General features: G+C 42.9%; 1 protein-coding gene across 2 annotated transcripts in view; it reads left to right on the top strand.

Moving 5' to 3' along the window:
• LOC138966225 (uncharacterized) overlaps positions 1-21876 on the top strand; it is a 77521-nt gene that overhangs the window by 40695 nt on the left and 14950 nt on the right. For both annotated transcript variants that reach the window (XM_070338367.1, XM_070338366.1), the window contains exons 3-4: positions 5977-6045; positions 9720-9776. In XM_070338367.1, the coding sequence (XP_070194468.1) occupies positions 5977-6045; positions 9720-9776 (126 nt within the window). The remainder of the gene's footprint in view (positions 1-5976; positions 6046-9719; positions 9777-21876) is intronic.

Here is a 21876-nt window from a genome sequence, read left to right as displayed (position 1 = left end):
CCTCTCAGGGCTCTGTACCTCTAGAGCGGGCCGCTCCTCTCAGGGCCGGAAAGTAAGGAGAAGATCAAAACAAAGCTGTACGATAAAATAACTTGGCAAGAGATCACTGTGTCCAAATATAACCCATACACATCCGTTTAAAATTAGAATAACTGAGCGTTCAAACTTAATTTCAACCCCAAAATGGAGCTGAATAACTCATGGGGCGATTGGACGCAGTTTTGGGGTCAGTTATATCTCTTTGAGTGCGACAGTGGTGACTCGTGGCTAAGACATGGATAACGTCTCTCAAGCCTCACATCTGGATTCGAACCAGCGACCCGAAAATGCAAAGTTCAGTGCTCTTTAACAACTGAGCTACTAACCGCCCACAGGAGGGGTCTCCCGTGCATTCTAATCCAGGAGGAAACAATTGCTGGACACACAGCCTAACAATGACACTATATTTTGATAACCTTGTAATAACAAGTATTGACGCAACTGCTCTGAACTGATACAAATCAGAAAGGCAAGCGCTGTGGGGCGTAAAACCTCACCTGACTTGTTCCAAAACAGGTGGAATACAGCTTCCTGTGTCCGTAATCATCTCGCTACCACTGACAATGCCTCTCGATCTCGGGCTGTTGGGACACGCGACACGTAACCACAACCCAAAATAGCCTTGTTTTGATTTAGCACGAACAGGTTTGTTTGAGGGCCATTTATAAACCATACCAAGTAAAGATCGAACATTTGGAACTCTTCTGTTTGGTTGACACTCTTAAAATCAGAGAAAACAAACCCTGACTGTATCCTTTTATGGCCTTGTTCTGTAGTGCAAAAACGTCAAAGATAAATATGGTTAACCCGTGATTTGTAAAAATGTAAAACATTTTACAAATCAAGGTGCGCGCCCCGCGATTTGTAAAATGTTTTACAAATAACGTAAATGCGCCCGACATTTTCTTGTCATCTCCAAAGTCAAGGGATCTATTAGATATTTTTTTTTCCATTACTTTATTGTCCCATCGCTGGGAAATTCTGGTCGCTTCCTCCCAGTGGAAAGCTAGCAGCAAAAGAGTCGCGTTACCCCAAAGTCAAGGGATCTATTATTTTTTAACAATATTTTTTTTCATTACTTTATTTTTCCATCGCTGGGAAATTCGGGTCGCTTCCTCCCGGCAGTTGAAAGCTAGCAGCAACAGAGTCGCGCTACCCCAAAGTCAAGGGATCTATTAGAAATTTGTTCTCTTTCTTTGTTATGCTAAAAATCGTAATATTTTACCTATCCGGCCCAAACCACCCCCCACCACCCAGCATAGAGGCTCTTAACAACAAATATTAATAATAATAATAAAAGGCATGTATTACTTTGTGGAATGCGATATTTTTACATTTTTACAAATGGCGGTTTTAGGTTCGACGTAATTTGTAAAAAGTGTTTACATTTTTACAAATCACGGGTTAACACCCTGTCAACATACCATTACCCATTGAGATCAGTTACGTCTGCTTGTCTTCATTGACGTATTTAGCCAGACAAAGCTCTAATGTCTTAACTTAAAGGCACAGTAAGTGAACATTCACATATACTGTCAAGCTTTTACACACAGTACAAACACCCTTTCGTTTAAACACTCACCGCTTGAGAACATCCTAGGTGCCCTACGTAAAGAGCAAGCAATTTTCAAAGAATTTATTTTCGTGGACCCTCTGATCGGCAAATCAGGCATTTTGGCGCTAGAACCAACTTTTAAAATCTAGATGATCAATTGACAGCTTGTTACACAAACATTCTTAAATCATAAAAGAATTCTTTTTTCATCAAGACAAGATCAGTACAATTCGAAGTTTTGAAAGTTTGAAAAAAGAAAAGCCCGGAAACGTGTCACGCAAACCGTCTTTCTCGTAGCAGACGACGGTTCTGCCTAGCGCCCGTTCCTCTGAACAACAGTCAACTGTCATCGCTCTCGTTCGTCTGAATCGCAGCCGTTTGTTGCGTTTAGATTCAGAGGTACACAATAACGTGCTATTGCAGATGAGCTTACAGCGAGTCGCATTGAAATCACAAACTGACGACTACATTGTGAAAAAAGGAAACTGGATCACATGGGATCTCACGGGTTCGCGATGGCTTAGGGGTAAGATACCACGCAAAAATAAATTATTTGAAAATTGCTCGCTCTTTACGGAGGGCACCCAGGATGTTCAAAAGCGGTGAGTGTTTAAACGAAAGGGTGTTTGTACTGTGTTAAAGCCTGACAGTATCTGTGATTGTTTACAGGAGGCTTACTGTGGCTTTAAATCTCAACAGGTTTACACAGTTTCCGCCTGTACGGAGGTATTATTCACAGAAACAAAATAAGGCGACAGAGAGACAGAGACAGACATTTTGCTGGTTGGTTATATAACTTAGTGGTTGGCTCGCTGTCTGGCAAATCTCCTCATGTATGTCAATCGTTTCATTTGAAATATATCTCTGTTTTGCTGGATTACAAATATGAAAAGAACAAAAGATACAAAACAAAAACCACAGAAAAACACTGAAAGACAAAAACACCAAACAAACAAACAAACAAACAAACAAATACCAAATCAACGAACGAATAAACAAAAAATTCACACATAAACAAGCAATTAACAGAAGAAGACCCGACGAGGGTGGTTTCTTGAATTGCGTAAAAAGCTCGCCTTTTCTCAATGGATTTCCTACTTCCGCCTCGTCACCTCTCATTCTCCGTGTAACTCCGCGAGATTCCACGTCTCTGAACGGTCCATTACACCCATTACAAACCATCATAGAGGCAACTTCTTTACATTTCGGGTTTAGATGTCAGTGTCACGCAGACTAGGCTTGTCTGCGGTGAGCTGTCTTCTAAGGCAGAGTTCAGACGTCCCAATCCGACTTAGTTTCACGAGTCTAACGTACGTACCTTTCTTTTCGTGTGAGGGATCATGTACGCAAATCTCATGTGCACTCTTCAAAAAAAGTTAAGGATCGGTTGAAAAAACGGATCTAATTATAAAAAATTGCCAAAAAATGAAACATCGACATAATAATTAAAAGATGAATGTGTTTGAATTAACAAATGAACAATGAGTCTTGACCTAGAATTTAGTTTGGCAGGCAGAGTTATTGCCCTTTGTGGGACTTTTCAAAAGCTTCTGCATTTTGGAAGAAAAAGGGTGTTTTGTATAGCCCCATGAAATTTGCGGAACGCATGCCAGGGGAAAAGGTTGTGATGCACGTGCTACAACAGGGTCCTGGCGATGAACATCGCTCACCAGCTTGTGTTTAAAGGTTGACACGCTGGCACAATTATGCAACATGCCCCCACGAAGAAAACTGAGCGATTTGGATAGAGGAAGGGCAATAGGATGGCTACAAGACGGTGTTGTTGCCAGGCAAGTGGCCCAGAGGCTTGCAGTGGCTCCCTCTGTCATCATCAGACTAAAACAGAGATTCCATGCAACTGGAAGAGTGCAGGAGCGACAACGTTCTGGTCGGCCCAGAGTCACCACACAAAGAGAGGATCGCTTCATTCAGAGGCAGGCCATGCAACAAAAAATGGCTACGGCAAACAACATTAGGCAACGCCTACAAGCTACCACCAACACTGTTGTTAGTGGTCAGACGATCCGAAACCGCTTGCACAACTTTGGCTTGCGTGCAAGGCGCCCAGTCCGAGGAACAACCCTGACTGCTAATCACCGAGCAGCTCGCCGAGCCTGGTGCACTCAACATGTGAGGTGGCAACGTCAGCAGTGGGCTCAGGTGTTGTTTACAGATGAGTCCCGCTTTTGCTTGGAACCTGCTGATGGTCGCATCCGAGTGTGGAGGCGTCGCGGAGAGCGCTTAGCAGAAGGCGCTGTTCTGGAACGACAGCATTTTGGCGGAGGCTCTGTGATGGTCTGGGGAGGGATCAGCACACGTCTAAGGACACCTCTGTACAATGTAGTGGGCAACTTGACCGGTGTCCGCTGCCAGAATGAGATCCTGCAACCCCTGGTCGTTCCAGCCCTCCAAGCGATCGGCCCTCGTGCGATTCTTCAGGATGACAACGCACCTCCCCATCGCTCAGCAGGCCATAGTCAACAGGATGCTGTGGCCAGCCAAAAGCCCGGACCTGAACCCCATAGAGCACATGTGGAACGAGCTTTGTCGTCGGGTACAGCAACATCACCCTCCTCCTGCCAATCTGGGTCAACTGCTGCAATGGCTCCAGCAGGAGTGGAATGGAGTTCCCAGAGCATTCATATGCAACCTGATCCACTCCATGCGCCAACGATGTGTTGAATGCCTGGCACACAACGGAGGGCACACGCGTTATTGACACTGATTCACATTGTTGTGAATTCCATTTTCGAGAGTTGTCACGTTTGACACACTCTAGCTAAATTATCGCTGCCGCGTTCGATCTTTGCTTTGTTTGTCATTACTTCTTGGTTGTTTAATTATATAGCTTTTTTTTTAAATGAAAGAATTCGGTCTTGTCTGTTTTGTGTGGCGTGCTTGTAAAAAAGTGATCCTTAACTTTTTTTGAAGAGTGTATGTTCTGGATTTTACTATGATAAGAGCATCCTTATGCGGACGCACGGGGTCCTGATTTGGCCTATTATGGTCCGCTGGACCCGAAAAGCAACAGCTAACTAACTAACTATGCGGACGCACACCAAAACTCAACAGACTAGCTGTGTGTGTGTGTGTGTGTGTGTGTGTGTGTGTGCGCTCGCGCGCGCGAGTGTGTGTGTGTGTGTGTGTGTGCTCGCGCGCGCGAGTGTGTGTGTGTGTGTGTGTGTATATGTGTAGTATGTGTGTGTGTGTGCGCGCGCGCGTGTGTTTGTGTGTGTGTGTGTGTGTGCGTGGGTGTTTATGTGCGTGTGTGTCTGTGTGTGTGTGTGCATAAGTGCTTGCGTGCAAGTTGTGCGAAATAAATTCAGACAAAATGCCAGTCCGCAGAGGAAGCAGCCAGTGTGATGGTGCGATTCCAAGTAAAAAATATGCTCTTCACCGGAATGTAGGACCGGCACGGTTGGCCTAGTGGTAAGGCGTCCGCCCCGTGATCGGGAGGTCGTGGGTTCGAACCCCGGCCGGGTCATACCTAAGACTTTAAAATTGGCAATCTAGTGGCTGCTCCGCCTGGCGTCTGGCATTATGGGGTTAGTGCGAGGACTGGTTGGTCCGGTGTCAGAATAATGTGACTGGGTGAGACATGAAGCCTGTGCTGCGACTTCTGTCTTGTGTGTGGCGCACGTTATATGTCAAAGCAGCACCGCCCTGATATGGCCCTTCGTGGTCGGCTGGGCGTTAAGCAAACAAACAAACAAACCGGAATGTAGGAGTCGAGGTTAGAGACTTCATTCCGGGAAAAGAACCTTCGATTTGAATTAGCTCCATTGTACAAAATATTCCCATGTAGAAATCGAGGTTAACAGCATCCTCGCGCTGTTCAAAGTCAGGGGTCAAACTATCCCTCCGTTTTGAAGCCGATAATTACTTCTCAGTTGGGGTTAGATGAAAAACAAACATGGCGGAGGTCGCGCTTCAAAGGTGTCAATTGCGAATAAACTGTATTTTCAGGGACAGGACAAACCTGTTAGACGTGTCTGATGACCATGACGTTGTGAAGAAAATGTCAGTTCCACCATGCAAAAATTCGTCTGACCACTGAAAAACCAATTTGAACTTTGATCCCTCGTTAGGACGAAGAGCCTTCTAACTCTAGGTGAGAATAACCTCAACTCTTACATACCGGCCTTGATCACATGCACAATCCTGGATGTAGATGTTTGGATGCTATGTTCTAGCAATACCTCTTGAGGACTGTGAGTACTGTGTGCCAAAGAGTTATTAGATAGGGTTGATGTTGTTGTTGTTTCGTCGCCGCTGCCGTCATCTCACCATCATCAGCAGCAGTAGTGGAGAAGTTGAAGTGTTTGGAGGGGTTCTATGTAAATGAAGCTGTGTAATAATTGACGATTTTCTCTGTCCAACAGGAGTCACACTGGCCAGAACGCTAGGACTTCAGAGTGACAACTTATCAGAATTTTTAAGCAAAAGAAATTGTGAGTATTCACCTTTTTCTGTCTCTGTTTCTTTCACGTTTACTATCTAAACCCACGAGTACAACTGTCAGTGCACTTTAAACGGCGAGAGGTAAAATTTGATTTGACTGTATCGCTGTCTGTGTTTGTCTCTCGCCTCCACCTCCCCAATCTCCTCTGTGTGTGTGTGTGTGTGTGTGTGTATGTGTGTGAGTGTGTGTGTGTGTGTGTATGTGTGTGTGTGTGTGAGTGTGTGTGTGTGTGTGTGTGTGTGTGTGTGTGTGTCTCTCTCTCTGTCCCTCTCTGTCTGTCTGTCTGTCTGTCTGTCTGTCTCTCTCTCTCTCTCTCTCTCTCTCTCTCTCTCTCTCTCTCTTTCTCTATCTACTTATCTATCTCCATTCTTCTTCTTCTTCTTCTTCTTCTTCTTCTTCTTTTCTAATCGGTTCTCATCCTCTTATTTACTTTGTTGCTTTATCGCTTAACCCCTCCCCCCTCCCCATTCCACCTCATAATACCCCAGACCCGCACCAATATTCGCATCGATAAGTCTACTGTTCCCTTCCGAAAAGTTATTATTTTTCAGACCTTACGAAGAGGAGTGACTGCCCTCTATGTGTTGTGGAATTCATTTACATTTTTAAAACTCCGTTCTCCCATTCCACTGGGCCACGGGTCTGTTTAGTGTACATACCCAAGCGAAACTAACTATGTACACTTCAATACCTCCTTTTTTAATCGTCGAAGAAAATCTGACATATTTTCGACGATCAACTGAAACGCCTGCATTGATTGGAAGAAGTTAAATGCAGCGTGATATCGTGTTGGCAAATCGCTAAAACAACGGCACGGATTGGTTTGCCAAGAAATGGGTGTCTGCAGCAATATCGCTAGCGAAACATAACTGCGGTTTGCATCTACACCTCTCAGACACTTCAAATACAACGACCGTAAAAGAGAGAAAACAAAACAAAAACAAATTCACTTGACAATATGAAACAATAACTATGTAAAACTATCTCTTTTAACTATTTAAGAACAGCGTTTTGATTGGAGAAAAGAGGCATCAAGTAAACATTCAACATTGAAAGAATTGCGCTGATTGGACGATAGGGACTGCATTCATTGTCGCTATGACACATGCACCAATTGCAACACAGAACACGGTAAAACATCGACCAGTGCAGATGACAGAAAGAGAAGGATTGATCGCTGAAGATGAAAGCCACCGTCATCAAGGAGAGTTTTAAAGACTTCAGGACCGTGTAGGGGAAGTGGTCCCAAATTAAAGCACCAAATCCCGGAAAGAGCGGGGGCGCGTTCACCCCTTTGTATGTCTGTTAGTATAGTCCCCATTTCCTCGGCCTACCCTTTGCCCTTTTGTATTGAACTGCGAGGTATTTGAAAATCATTTTACCACTGTCTTTGATTGCCCGCTTTTTGATCGTTTGGTTATCCTGTTGCCTTCAATGGCGACATGAAAACTCTCTGGTGCAGTTCAATTGTAGCGTGGGCTGGAATGTAAAGATCACAATAAGTTGTGGGGAAATAAGACAAAGTGCGGTCAGTGCTGATTGACACCCCTCGCCGAGAGAAGTTATAGGACAATGTTAAATCAGTGCTAATTTGTACCCTCAGCGGTTACTTGTTGTGTAGCTTTTTTTTACGATTAGTACAGGCTGTTTGTGTTGAAAAGTGAATGACTTCTTCCCCCTATTTAGTCTCTTTAACTCTGTTTACCCCCTTATTTAGTTTTTTTCAAACCTCTCTCTCCCTCCCTCATTTGACAACTTACCAATAACGTCACCCTCTATTGAACGCCCTCCCTCATTTGACAACTTACCAATAACGTCACCCTCTATTGAACGCCCTCCCTCATTTGACAACTTACCAATAACGTCACCCTCTATTGAACGCCCTCCCTCATTGGACAACTTACCAATAACGTCACCCTCTATTGAACGCCCTCCCTCATTGGACAACTTACCAATAACGTCACCCTCTATTGAACGCCCTCCCTCATTTGACAACTTACCAATAACGTCACCCTCTATTGAACGCCCTCCCTCATTGGACAACTTACCAATAACGTCACCCTCTATTGAACGCCCTCCCTCATTGGACAACTTACCAATAACGTCACCCTCTATTGAACGCCCTCCCTCATTGGACAACTTACCAATAACGTCACCCTCTATTGAACGCCCTCCCTCATTGGACAACTTACCAATAACGTCACCCTCTATTGAACGCCCTCCCTCATTGGACAACTTACCAATAACGTCACCCTCTATTGAACGCCCTCCCTCATTGGACAACTTACCAATAACGTCACCCTCTATTGAACGCCCTCCCTCCTACCCTTCCTTCCTCCCCATTCCTCTCTCATTCACTCCCCCGCGAAAGTACGAACATACCTTAATTACACAGCTGTTAAATCAAACAGCTCCAAAAGAACTATATACAGAAATAAAGATTGTATGAAGTAACGAACAACCGAATGCAAATGACAGATTCGATAACACAGTGTACGTGTTCGTACATATCTTTTCGATTGAAACATTCATAAGTTTTAGCCTTTTCATTCTAACTCGACTACAGTCTTCTGATAAGCTGAATTAGTGAGTTAAAGACTGTTGATTTTTTTTAACTTAGTCAGAGGTCTGAAAAGGATCCCCCCAAAAATGGCATCTTCTTTTTTTGGCTGTGAGAGATGTCCGAAACAGCTTTCGCTTCCAACCTGCTGATTTTTTTTTCGGGACATTTTTTTTTTAGACAACTTTAATTTATCAACGTGATCATCACATATTTTTTATGAAATCTAGACAAAATGTTGCCAACGAATTTAGGAACGAATACCACTTCCACATTCAGGTAAGGGTGGGGGTGGCATTCACTTAAAAGCCGACTTATGGGCAGAAAACCGCATTCCTGATTTCCAGCCAACGAACGCAGCAGCAGAAAATAAATTGCGATACACTCCATGCCAAAGAAAATGATGCTGTTATAAACTTGCCATGCCAAGCTGGTTTTTTTGCAGTTGTATCACTTGCCCAAAATGGTCTTGCCGTGAGGGCGTTCGACAGATTAGTAACCCCGCTGTGATGAAAGCTTTGGGATAATTGGGATTCTACTTGTGTGAACATTGAAGAACAGGAAGGAACGGGGAAGACGTTTTAAATCGCAACCTCGAATGAGGTAAAAAAAAAAAAAAAAAATTTAAAAAGAAAGAAAAAGGTAATACAAAATCTGTGATTCAAGAGCTCAGCAACTCCACATTAACTTCGCCCCATTGAACACCCTATACTACTGCCCCCTCCACTCTCTCGCCTGCTTCCACGCCCCCCCCCCCCCCCCCCCTCTCTCTCTCCCCCGACCGCACTCAATCCCACTCCTGCATGTCGTCTCCAACACAAAAAAACTGTTGATGTTACCATGTATATATTTATATTTATTGTATATCTGCGTGTCTGTGTGTGTCTGTTTGTGTGTATATTTGTGTGTGTGTACGTATGTGTGTACGTATGTGTGTGTGTGTGTGTGGGTGCCAGTTGTCTGTCTTTTTCTTAAAGACTCTTTTTCTGTTTCTGTCTGTAACGATTGACTATTTGGTTAGTTGGTTGGTTGGTTGATTGCTTGATTGCTTGCTTGATTGATTGCTTGATTGATTGCTTGATTGATTGATTGATTATTTGCAGCATGGTGGAGTAAAAAGTCAGTGGACTCATCGTCAGACTTCACACCTGTTGTTCCAGGTAAGAGAACTGTAGAACGTGCATATTGTCTGTATGAGTATGTGTCTGTTAGTCCGTCTGTACATGCCCACATGCTCCTGTGTGTTTTGCTCCATTCATTAACCACGGCTTTGAAAGTTCATTGACTGTAACTGGTCAGTGACTGTCACCTAGCCTTGCAGATACCGTGCACCTTCGTGCTACACCGTCATTGCTGTGGCATTTATGATAATGATTGCCACTCCCAGAGTAACCCGTACCGTAAATGGCTGACCTAGGTGGTCGGGATATCAAATCGTGTGTTGTCTCTGAGTTTTTGGTGGTTGTGGCCGGTGTGCGGTGCCCATGAAAGATCAATGGCTACTGAACACGGCTTGCTAATCAGAACTGGATAGAATTGATTTAGCTTGATCAGTCTGGTTTTGCGGGTGTGGCCGATTATATCAGAGCGTGTTTATGAGTTTGCTGATATTATTGTTGGCCGGTCGGAACAGAACAAATGATAGTTACAGCACCATATCAGAGAGGTTAAGATGTCTGCGAAGAACGAACTACGAACTAAGGGGGCTCTCCCCCCCCCCTCCCTCCCTACCCCCCGGCAAGTCACTAAATGTCATGTGCTTGTGGTTTTAGTGTTTTGTTATGCGACGATTGTTTTCGTCCGTTTTTTGACGTTGATTGCGTACAGAGAAAGTTGGTCGTTCCAAACGAAATCAAATTGATCTAGTAACTGTGTTTGCTCTGCTGCATAAGATTCGCTCTATCGTGATAAACGGTTCAAAAGTACAAGGCGTTGGAATGTGGGTCTTCAACTTCTGACCGTTTTACCGCCCCCTTCCACAGTTTCAATAGATCAAACATCAATTTGAGAGTCACGCACTGCAACAGCGTAAGAGGTCTGGCAAACTTTCACCCAAACTCATTGCTTCTCTCTGCAGTTGTACTCAGTTTTTGATGTGCCAGAACTAATCAATGCCAGTGATCAAAGCTTTTTCAAAGCTATATCACCGTGTTTATCCAGTCTTTGGCCTTTTTTTAAGCCCACATGAAACAGGAAGAAACTTAAATTATAGTTACATTATAGTTAAATGTTCTTAAATGTTATGCGTTCACCACAAATAAGGAGGCATGGCCGAAGGATACTTTGGCCAAACCGTGCTTTAAAGGAACTTATTTTTTTAAAGGTACAAAAAGCAGGCCCTCCCGGCTCCTTCATGTTCTGGGGACAGAATATAGACACTCGTTCTGGGGACAGAATATAGACACTAGTTCTGGGGACAGAATATAGACACTAGTTCTGGGGACAGAATATAGACACTAGTTCTGGGGACAGAATATAGACACCAGTTCTGGGGACAGAAAATAGACACTCGTTCTGGGGACAGAAAATAGACACTAGTTCTGGGGACAGAAAATAGACACTCGTTCTGGGGACAGAAAATAGACACTAGTTCTGGGGACAAAATATAGACACTCGTTCTGGGGACAGAATATAGACACTCGTTCTGGGGACAGAATATAGACACTCGTTCTGGGGACAGAAAATAGACACCAGTTCTGGGGACAGAATATAGACACTAGTTCTGGGGACAGAATATAGACACCAGTTCTGGGGACAGAAAATAGACACTAGTTCTGGGGACAGAAAATAGACACTAGTTCTGGGGACAGAATATAGACACTAGTTCTGGGGACAGAATATAGACACTAGTTCTGGGGACAGAATATAGACACTCGTTCTGGGGACAGAATATAGACACTCGTTCTGGGGACAGAATATAGACACTAGTTCTGGGGACAGAAAATAGACACTAGTTCTGGGGACAGAATATAGACACCAGTTCTGGGGACAGAATATAGACACTCGTTCTGGGGACAGAAAATAGACACTCGTTCTGGGGACAGAATATAGACACAAGTTCTGGGGACAGAATATAGACACTAGTTCTGGGGACAGAAAATAGACACTCGTTCTGGGGACAGAATATAGACACAAGTTCTGGGGACAGAATATAGACACTCGTTCTGGGGACAGAATATAGACACTAGTTCTGGGGACAGAATATAGACACTCGTTCTGGGGACAGAATATAGACACTCGTTCTGGGGACAGAATATAGACACTCGTTCTGGGGACAGAATATAGACACTAGTTCTGGGGACAGAATATAGACACTCGTTCTGGGGACAGAATATAGACACTAGTTCTGGGGACAGAAAATAGACACTCGTTCTGGGGACAGAATATAGACACTAGTTCTGGGGACAGAAAATAGACACTAGTTCTGGGGACAGAATATAGACACTAGTTCTGGGGACAGAAAATAGACACTCGTTCTGGGGACAGAATATAGACACTAGTTCTGGGGACAGAAAATAGACACTCGTTCTGGGGACAGAAAATAGACACTAGTTCTGGGGACAGAATATAGACACTAGTTCTGGGGACAGAAAATAGACACTCGTTCTGGGGACAGAATATAGACACTAGTTCTGGGGACAGAATATAGACACTAGTTCTGGGGACAGAAAATAGACACTCGTTCTGGGGACAGAAAATAGACACTCGTTCTGGGGACAGAAAATAGACACTAGTTCTGGGGACAGAAAATAGACACTCGTTCTGGGGACAGAATATAGACACAAGTTCTGGGGACAGAAAATAGACACTCGTTCTGGGGACAGAATATAGACACAAGTTCTGGGGACAGAAAATAGACACTCGTTCTGGGGACAGATAATAGACACTAGTTCTGGGGACAGAAAATAGACACTAGTTCTGGGGACAGAATATAGACACAAGTTCTGGGGACAGAAAATAGACACTCGTTCTGGGGACAGAAAATAGACACAAGTTCTGGGGACAGAAAATAGACACTAGTTCTGGGGACAGAAAATAGACACTAGTTCTGGGGACAGAAAATAGACACTAGTTCTGGGGACAGAAAATAGACACTAGTTCTGGGGACAGAAAATAGACACTAGTTCTGGGGACAGAAAATAGACACTAGTTCTGGGGACAGAAAATAGACACTAGTTCTGGGGACAGAATATAGACACTAGTTCTGGGGACAGAAAATAGACACAAGTTCTGGGGACAGAATATAGACACTAGTTCTGGGGACAGAAAATAGACACCAGTTCTGGGGACAGAATATAGACACTAGTTCTGGGGACAGAATATAGACACCAGTTCTGGGGACAGAATATAGACACTAGTTCTGGGGACAGAATATAGACACCAGTTCTGGGGACAGAATATAGACACTAGTTCTGGGGACAGAATATAGACACCAGTTCTGGGGACAGAATATAGACACTAGTTCTGGGGACAGAATATAGACACTAGTTCTGGGGACAGAATATAGACACTAGTTCTGGGGACAGAATATAGACACTAGTTCTGGGGACAGAAAATAGACACTAGTTCTGGGGACAGAAAATAGACACAAGTTCTAGGGACAGAAAAACCAAGTTAGCATAGCATAGCTTCTTCATCACTGCAACTGAACTAACCGTGTTTCAAACGTGTTGCTTGACTTGTGTCTCTGGATTCTGGAGAAAAGATAAGGACGCGACAACTCTTTGTTCTGGGAGATTCTGTTCAGCTGTGCCCCGTCATCCCGGTGGCCATCGCATCTCTGCGTCCATACTCCTACGTTACGCGTTGTCTGCCCAGGTCTCCCCAATCTTCTTCTTCCTTGTTGGGTCCAGTCAAGGACCTTCCTGGTGACGTTAATGCATCTGAGTTCTACGTCCTCTCAGGACCAACTGGCCTATCTTAGGACAGGTATAGAGGTAGCACACTACGATGTTGGTGCGTGTCACGAGGCCAATGACGCTCAATCTCTGTGGGTCATTTGAGGCACAGATCTGTTATAAGTACGGTATTGTAAGGAGCGGTGAGCGCTGGATGCTGAGATAATGACTTTAGCTGACCAATGGCCTGGGGTCAAAGGTGTCATGAGATGGTCACCGTTGGGCTTGATTCCCTGGTGTAATACTGTGGAGATTAAGTCCTTCTATGAGTTAGAGAGAGAGGGGGAGGGAGGGAGTCACCATTGGGCCTTAGAGAGAGAGTGAGAGAGAGAGAGAGAGAGAGAGAGAGAGAGAGAGAGAGAGAGAGAGAGAGAGAGCGAACGAGCGAGCGAGCGAGCGAACGAACGAACTTTATTACTCAAGGATGGAGATTTTAGGCTCACGCCTAAAGAGAGATAGAGAGAGAGAGCGAGAGAGAGCGAGAGCCGGAAACACAGACACACAATTATAAAGTGTGTGTGTGTGTGGGGGGGGGTCACGTGTGTGTGTGTGTGTTTGCACTAGTGTGTGTGTGTGTGTGCATGCGTGCGTGCGTGTGTGTGTACCCGCGAGAGTGTGTGTGTGTGTGTGTGTGTGTGTGTGTGTGTATGTTTGCACGCGCATCTGCTTTTGTGCGTGCATGCGTGTTGCATACGTTCATGTGCGTGTCTGTATAACAATGAAAGGCCGGCCTACGCTATGTGTAACATTCGTGCACTGTATACACATCAGTGTCACACAATTTATCTTTGTCGCCGACTCTTCATGGTCAAGAACCCAACACTCCCAGGTCAGTTTGCCGGACGTGTCGTGTCATTCTGATTCCCTTCTCCAGGGAAAGCCAGCAATCACAGGACAGCGCTAATTCTTTCCCGCCAATAAAAATGTGATCGATTCCCAGCGTCCCTTGTGGACACAGCAAGTAGCTAGGAACACCTACAATGTTATTCCGAAAACTACAAGCGGGACATTGAATTCTCACAGTGTCGGATCCGTTGCTGCATTGTACGAGGGTTTGCACTCTACGAGGGTTGATTGAAAACGTTTGCAATCCTTATGGTAGGAACTTGAGCTACGTTTAGAACCTATTAAACACACAAATGTGTCTGTGTTGCTATTGAATAACTGTTGTAGCCATCGGGAGGGGGCTTGAGCTGGGTTTTGATCTAGAAAGTAAGTATGTCATAAATTTGGCCGGCTTTCGGCCTCCGCAAGCGCGTGCTTATACCTAGTGATATTGTAAAGTGCATAGTGCTTTTAGTTATGCGCTATAGAAATCTCCTTAATAAATAAAAAAATAAAATAAAAATAAAAAGAATGATGGAGACAATTCTTGTGATATCATAAATCAAGAATAGTATTTGGTATACTTATTGTTCTTGTGAATCTTTGGCATCCTATCTGTTTTTGAATTAGAAAATAATCCACACAAAATGCAGTATGTCTTACCCTTGAAAAAGGTCTGCAAGAGTTGCAATGTTTTAGGCTGATGTCTTACAATCTTTCCCTGCTAAAACTACGACGTAAAAACGAGAGAAAGAGAGAGAGAGAGAGAGAGAGAGAGAGAGAGAGAGAGAGAGAGAGAGAGAGACAGAGACAGAGACAGAGACAGAGACAGAGAGACAGACAGACAGACAACAGACAGACAGACAGACAGACAGAGATAAGGGGGGAGGGGCTGTATAGCTGCCTTTCTTGAGATGAACTAAAGACGAGAGAGAGAGATTGAGACAGAGAACTGTCAAGCCCGGTAGACAGACACTACCAGAAAAAATAAGAATCTGAGAGTGCAGTTGAAGTGCGCACGGCACTGGATCCATGGCCGGCTTTCGGCCTCCGCAATTTTCTTGCACTTCGTCGCCTCCCCTTTCTCTCTCATCTGTGACCTCTGCAATCCTTGCTAATCTGGCCCTGCACAGGCCTTAATGACCGAGAGGAGCACGGGATGCTCGTATTAACTCGCCGTAAAAGCGCCGCAAATTGCAGTCGGCATGGGTGACTTCGAGTGCCATCACACCTTTTTTTTTATTAGGAGGGGGGGGGGGAGGTAGGGGGGGGGGGGGGGGGAGGTTTTCCAGATTATTAGCTTCATTAAGTTCATTTTCAGAACTAGCGTTCCTTTGTGTTAGGGCGATGGTTCTTAGAGTCCGTTCACACGCTTTTTAGAAAGGAGCAGGGATTATGTGTTTGAGGGTTATATGCGGTGATAGAGTCAGTTTTTATTTTGATTAGCGTGTTCTAAAATTTCGTGCTTCTTGACAGATTTGACCGATACTCTTTAAATCCGGGTAGCTTAAGTGTTTTAATTATCTGTGATCTTTGAACACATGAGGACACGTTGTAATTGATGGGATTTGTTCGTGAGAAAATTCCGTTAACAGCGTTAAGTCACTTTCGTGGATTATAGACAAACTCTCATCTGGATTACAAAGAAATGCAGAAATATCACGAAAAGACATTAGACATTTTGAACTTTGTGGTCCCATCGCTGAATACATTTCTCTTTCATTCAAGTCTTCTTGAGATGTCAAGTTTCTTGATGGTGTTCCATTTTTTTTGTATTTTGCATATATATAAAACTCGAATCTAAAAAAAAAATGGTGAGTAATTGAACGTTTAGTTTATATGACCAAACAAAAACAATCACGGGACTTCGACTCGAAGGCTTTTATAGTGGACAGACAGAAAAACACGTATGATACAAATAATGTACTTAAAAGTATCGTGATTGTAATGTTTTGTTTGTCATAAATTGAATGTTACAATACCTTAACATTCTTTTTTTCTTTAATTCTGAATATCTAACGTTAGCAAATCTGTTTTTGGATTTCGAATCTCGAAGCTACAGCAATCATTTTGGCTGACAACTAATATTACCCCAAATTGTTCATTTGTCTTTTTTGGATAGGCTGTTAATAGCCAATCAAAAGACGATCTTTACGATCACCCAGCATGCAAAGTTAAGCTTGCTCTTAGTTTTAGTGCTTCTTATTTCGAGGATTAAGCTTTTGTGCCCAAAAGAGCGTTTCGTTTTTTGATGTTTCCGTTCACTGAGGTTATTTTATCTGAAATTTGCCTTGAGTGCCATTTTCACTTTCAATTTTACGCATCATTATCGTTAGTTTTATAATCATTTTATTTTTCTTGTTATGTTTGTCTCTGTTTCTTTTGTGTTGAGAAGAATAAGGGAAACAATTACTCTCTTTGGTTATCTTTTTTGTGTGTTGCATATTGTTGTTGTTGTCGTCGTTGTTTCCGTTCTACGTGTGATTCGTAGAATACGAGAAACAATTGCTCTCTTAAGTTAATGACAATGGCAGATTAGGGTAAAGCCCCCTAAATGACGTTAGAACAGGACATCATCGACTTAACGCAGTTTTCCTGACTTCAATGGATGACCACTACCAGGTCTTTTCATGGGAACTGATGAAAGCTGTTTGTTTCAAAACTATATCTTCGCACTTAAAAAAAACTCTTTGTTTTTTTCTCTTTTAAAATCCGAAAATGTGTAATTCTGTGTCAGTTTACGGACAAAAAGGGAACGGTTTAAGTGGGCATGCTTCAGTTTTTTTTTTTTTTTTTTTTTTTTTTTTTACTCCTCGCCCCCTCCCCCCTGGTGAAACTAGTTTTCTTCTATCTATATTTGACCCTCATAGTATCTTTTACAATCAACGTTGTTAATGGTCAGCGCATTCCGTTCTGACAGCGTTGTAGCGCTTGTTAGCGTCCCTGTCCCCCTTTGTCTGATGCACAGTCGGTACATACCACCTTCGTCACCGCGTCCTACACCACTCTTTCTATGTCTGTGGTCCAACACACCCAACCCATTAGTTCTACTCCTACCGCAACAACTCCCGCATAATCTGCCTCGCTGATATTTGTCAGTTTGTAGTTGTGGTTTCCACAACGACCACCACACACAAAGGATGGTTCTTCCCCCACACTCATTTTAACTTGTCCACACCGTACTCACCCTTTTCAGTGAAAAAAAACAAGTCGCGTAAAGCGAAAATACAACATTTAGTCAAGCTGTCGAACTCACAGAATGAAACTGAACGCAATGCAATTTTTCAGCAAGACCGTACCGTATACTCGTAGCATCGTAAGTCCACCGCTCGTGGCAAAGGCAGTGAAATTGACAAGAAGAGCGGGGTAGTAGTTGCGCTGAGAAGGATAGCACGCTTTTCTGTACCTCTCTTCGTTTTAACTTTCTGAGCGTGTTTTTAATCCAAACATATCATATCTATATGTTTTTGGAATGAGGAACCGACAAGGAATAAGATGAAAGTGTTTTTAAATTGATTTCCAAAATTTAATTTTGATCATATTTTTATATTTTTAATTGTCAGAGCTTGTTTTTAATCCAAATATAACATATTTATGTTTTTGGAATCAGAAAATGATGAAGAATAAGATGAACGTAATTTTGGATCGTTTTATAAAAACAATTTTTTTTTTACAATTTTCAGATTTTTAATGACCAAAGTCATTAATTAATTTTTAAGCCACCAAGCTGAAATGCAATACCGAAGTCCGGCCTTCGTCGAAGATTGCTTGGCCAAAATTTCAATCAATTTGATTGAAAAATGAGGGTGTGACAGTGCCGCCTCAACTTTTACAAAAAACCGGATATGACGTCATCAAAGGTATTTATCGAAAAAAAGAAAAAAACATCCGGGGATATCAATCCCAGGAACTCTCATGTAAAATTTCATAAAGATCGGTCCAGTAGTTTGGTCTGAATCGCTCTACACACACACACGCACAGACACACACACACACACACACACACACACACACACACACACACACACACACACCACGCACACACATACACCACGACCCTCGTCTCGATTCCCCCTCTATGTTAAAACATTTAGTCAAAACTTGACTAAATGTAAAAAGAGAAAACAAAGGTGCTGGAGTGAGGGGGTGAGGGCTGATGGGAGAAAAGGTAATGGGATGGTATGGGGTGGCGAGAAAAAGGAATTAAAATGCTAATCACAAGGCGATTTGTGGCGTTTAGTATCCGCCCCGATGCTTGCATTGATCAATGAGCAGTTTCCGCCAACCACAGCGACCCTCTCCCCTCCCTTAACCCTCTCCTCCCCCTTACCCCCCCCCCCCCCCCCCCCACAGAGAGAGAGAGAGAGAGAGAGAGTGTGAGAGAGAGAGAGAGAGAGAGAGAGAGAGAGAGAGAGAGAGAGAGAGAGAGAGAGAGAAAAAAAATCATACAGACTCACTAACTGAACTGAACTGAACTAAAGTTTATTAAACAAGGATAAAGATTAAAGGCTAGGCCTTTTCTTACAGTTCCAAATTGATGCTCCAGAAAAAGCAAGACTGATCTTATAAAGACCTAATCTGAGAATTGGTGGAATAAAATTGACAGATCCATATATGTCGGTAGCTCTCTCAAATAAGGATGAAATATAACAAGGCACTTTACGATAATACACTTCATACATAAATAATGCTTTGTTCAACTGAAGATTCTTCTCCAGTGGAAGAAATTTAAAGAGAAACAAAGAGACGGACAGAGAGAGAGAGAGACACTGAAGGCCACGAAGCGGCCTTTGGCGCGCGGAACACACAGCCTCCCGGGAGACAATGAAAGTGCTCTGGCAAAATAAAGGCGGCCATTGATGCTACAACTTCCGCTTAACCGTTGCCAAGAGGGCGACAGAAGTGCCATAGGGGACCCCGAGGGGAGTGCGTCACCTGTGATGCGTGACATGCCACGTGGCAGGCTAAACTAGAGATTCTACCTCTGGGCTGTGTAGTTATTAAACACGTGCAATCATCACTCAGAAACACTCACCTGCACCCCTTTGCTTCTATCTTCTACTCACCTGCACCCCTTTGCTTCTATCTTCTAAACCGGAAGGTCGTGTAAAACATAGGACGCTTTGCAGGAACCGTTTTCTGCAAAATAAGTCATAATTTCCAGGATTTAGAGGTTCTGATTTCTTTTGTTTGCTTGTTGAGTAAGACGGGCCCGACTATTTATCACAAGTACTCACCCGTGCTCTTTCTTCTTCTTCTCTTTTATCTTGTAAACAAGAAGTACTCCGTACTTCGTGTGACGTGCATAACATGCCACGTGACAGGTTTTAAAGATGCTGACTGACATGTGTCTGTGTGACTCTGTAAATATCTACACAAATGCTCTCTCCTTTTTACATTTAGTCAAGTTTTGCACTATATACTCGTACGTACACTTTTAAATCTTAGTTCTTAAGTTTTGATACGACAGCTACATTAATTTCGTTTGCAGAGCTGTTCGGACGTCTCGTTTGGCTATTTAGAGCTGTTCCGTTTTTCCCAAGTGTTGATTTCCCTTTTCTTCTGTCAGATTGTAAATCATGTAGCAGCTTTGTTTCATGTTACTTTCTTCACCTTTGTAGAAATTTCCTTTGTGTCATTACCTAGCTACACTCTTTTACAGAATAGGAGTTGTTCATGGTGCTTGACAAAAGACCCCGTTTTGAAGCATAACCCAAAAGTGACGTATTTTGATGTCTCGTCATTTATGACGTAGCAACCTAATGGCGTCATCTCTGAGAGGTAAACCAGTTAAATGTTTGGCCTTTCAAATGATATATTATTTTTGATGATCAGTTACCTGAAACATTTAACATCGCGTTTTGAACATTTTGTTTGGATCATAACTCGTACAAATCTCTGGGTTTAACTGCACTAAAAATTAAAAATAACGGACAAATGATCTCGTTTTTGTGCTCAGCTTTTTCCAGTTACAACAATGTTAACCTTAGTTAGAACACGTAACAAAAAATCACAAGGAAATTGGTAAAAAAAAACTACCAGTAACAAGTACACATGGTTCCAAAGTGCCATGTAGACGTTACAAAACAGTGCCACGTCAGTGACGCACTTTGTGCACAACAAAATGGGGACAAACAAACTCAAATCACATGGTTGGACTCCTCCATTTAAAAGCTAAGAAAACTCGAAATAAGAAATAAATCAACCAATCGGTACATCGCCACAAACAAAAAGTCTACCCAAAACGTCACTGACGTGGCACCATTTTGGGGTTGAATTTGTTTTGAATATATTTCAAAAAGTATTAGCAATTGATATTTTAAAAACAGATCAAACGATAGTTTTAGGCTTCTGTAGCAACTTTGACTAATTTTCGAAACCAAAACAATAAAAACTAGCACACGCGATGACATTCTTAAAAGTTGTCATAAAATGACTTCACACGGCGCGTTCCCAAATGACATCAAAACAAAATGGCGGCATGCAAGGGGAGTGAACTGGAGGCAAGCGATGAATGGTATAAGTAACTATAAACATCTCTTGTGGCATATGTACGGTGAAAAAGCCGTCAATTCCATTTTGAATTTCAGGCTTAGGTGAGCATTTTTTTTTTAATTGCCCTATATTTGTATTTTTCGTAATCGAAGCGAAACACATTCTGGGTACGATGGCTTGAAACAAAGATAACATCTAGCCAAACATACAATTATGTGAATCTTCTCTTCAGAATGACCGCAGGGGTCGACATTTAAAAATCTCACGATTAATTCAGACGAGACCAAGAAAATTCTTTGTCGATTAGATCAAATCTGCTTTCTTTTCATTTTGAAAGTGTATTAACTTTAATGTATCAAAGTCAAACTGGAACTAGTCTGAATTTCCCTAGTTTTGTAAATTGGGTAAACATTTGAACAACTTACCATTTATTCAGTTGATACCAAGAGGAACCCTTGTGTCTCAAAATAAAATCGGCATTGGCCATTGTTTGATTGACAAAATCTCGAACAATTTTGGAGTTAGAATGATCAAACCACAAAAGTTTGATGAAGGCATGTTTGACCTAGCTGTTGTGTGATTATTTTGATGCTGCGACTGTTTCAACACACGGGACAAGCAGGTTTAACGTTAATGAAGTTTTGGAGGTCTCGCTCAGTCAGTCTTCATCGCGTTCTCTGGCCACTGATCGGACACTGGTGGCTTCCAATGATGCTCCTGGTAGTGTCAGTGGCTGTATTGAATCGATCTCGAAGACGTTGTGGCAGGAAATTGCGATCTTGTCTTATTGAGGTAATGCGTATTATCCACTGCGTTGCATAACTGCAGCACTTCCAATGTCAACAAAACATTGCGGAAGGTGATCGACTGTTGACATGTGTATGTTGTATGGGAATCAGATAACAACATGCATCATGTGAACGCCCTTTTTCCTATTTTACAAATCAACCAATCATGTCTCATAAAGTTTCTTATATTTCTGGGCATGAATCCCCCAATAGTCAGCCAGTCAACCCTTTTCCGTGGGCCACTCGCAGACCCC

This window comes from Littorina saxatilis, linkage group LG5, assembly GCF_037325665.1.
Source record: "Littorina saxatilis isolate snail1 linkage group LG5, US_GU_Lsax_2.0, whole genome shotgun sequence".
Classification (NCBI taxonomy): Eukaryota; Metazoa; Mollusca; class Gastropoda; order Littorinimorpha; family Littorinidae; genus Littorina; species Littorina saxatilis.
The sequence above is the reverse complement of the archived record's forward strand: the minus strand, read 5'-3'. Positions and strand labels throughout refer to the sequence as shown.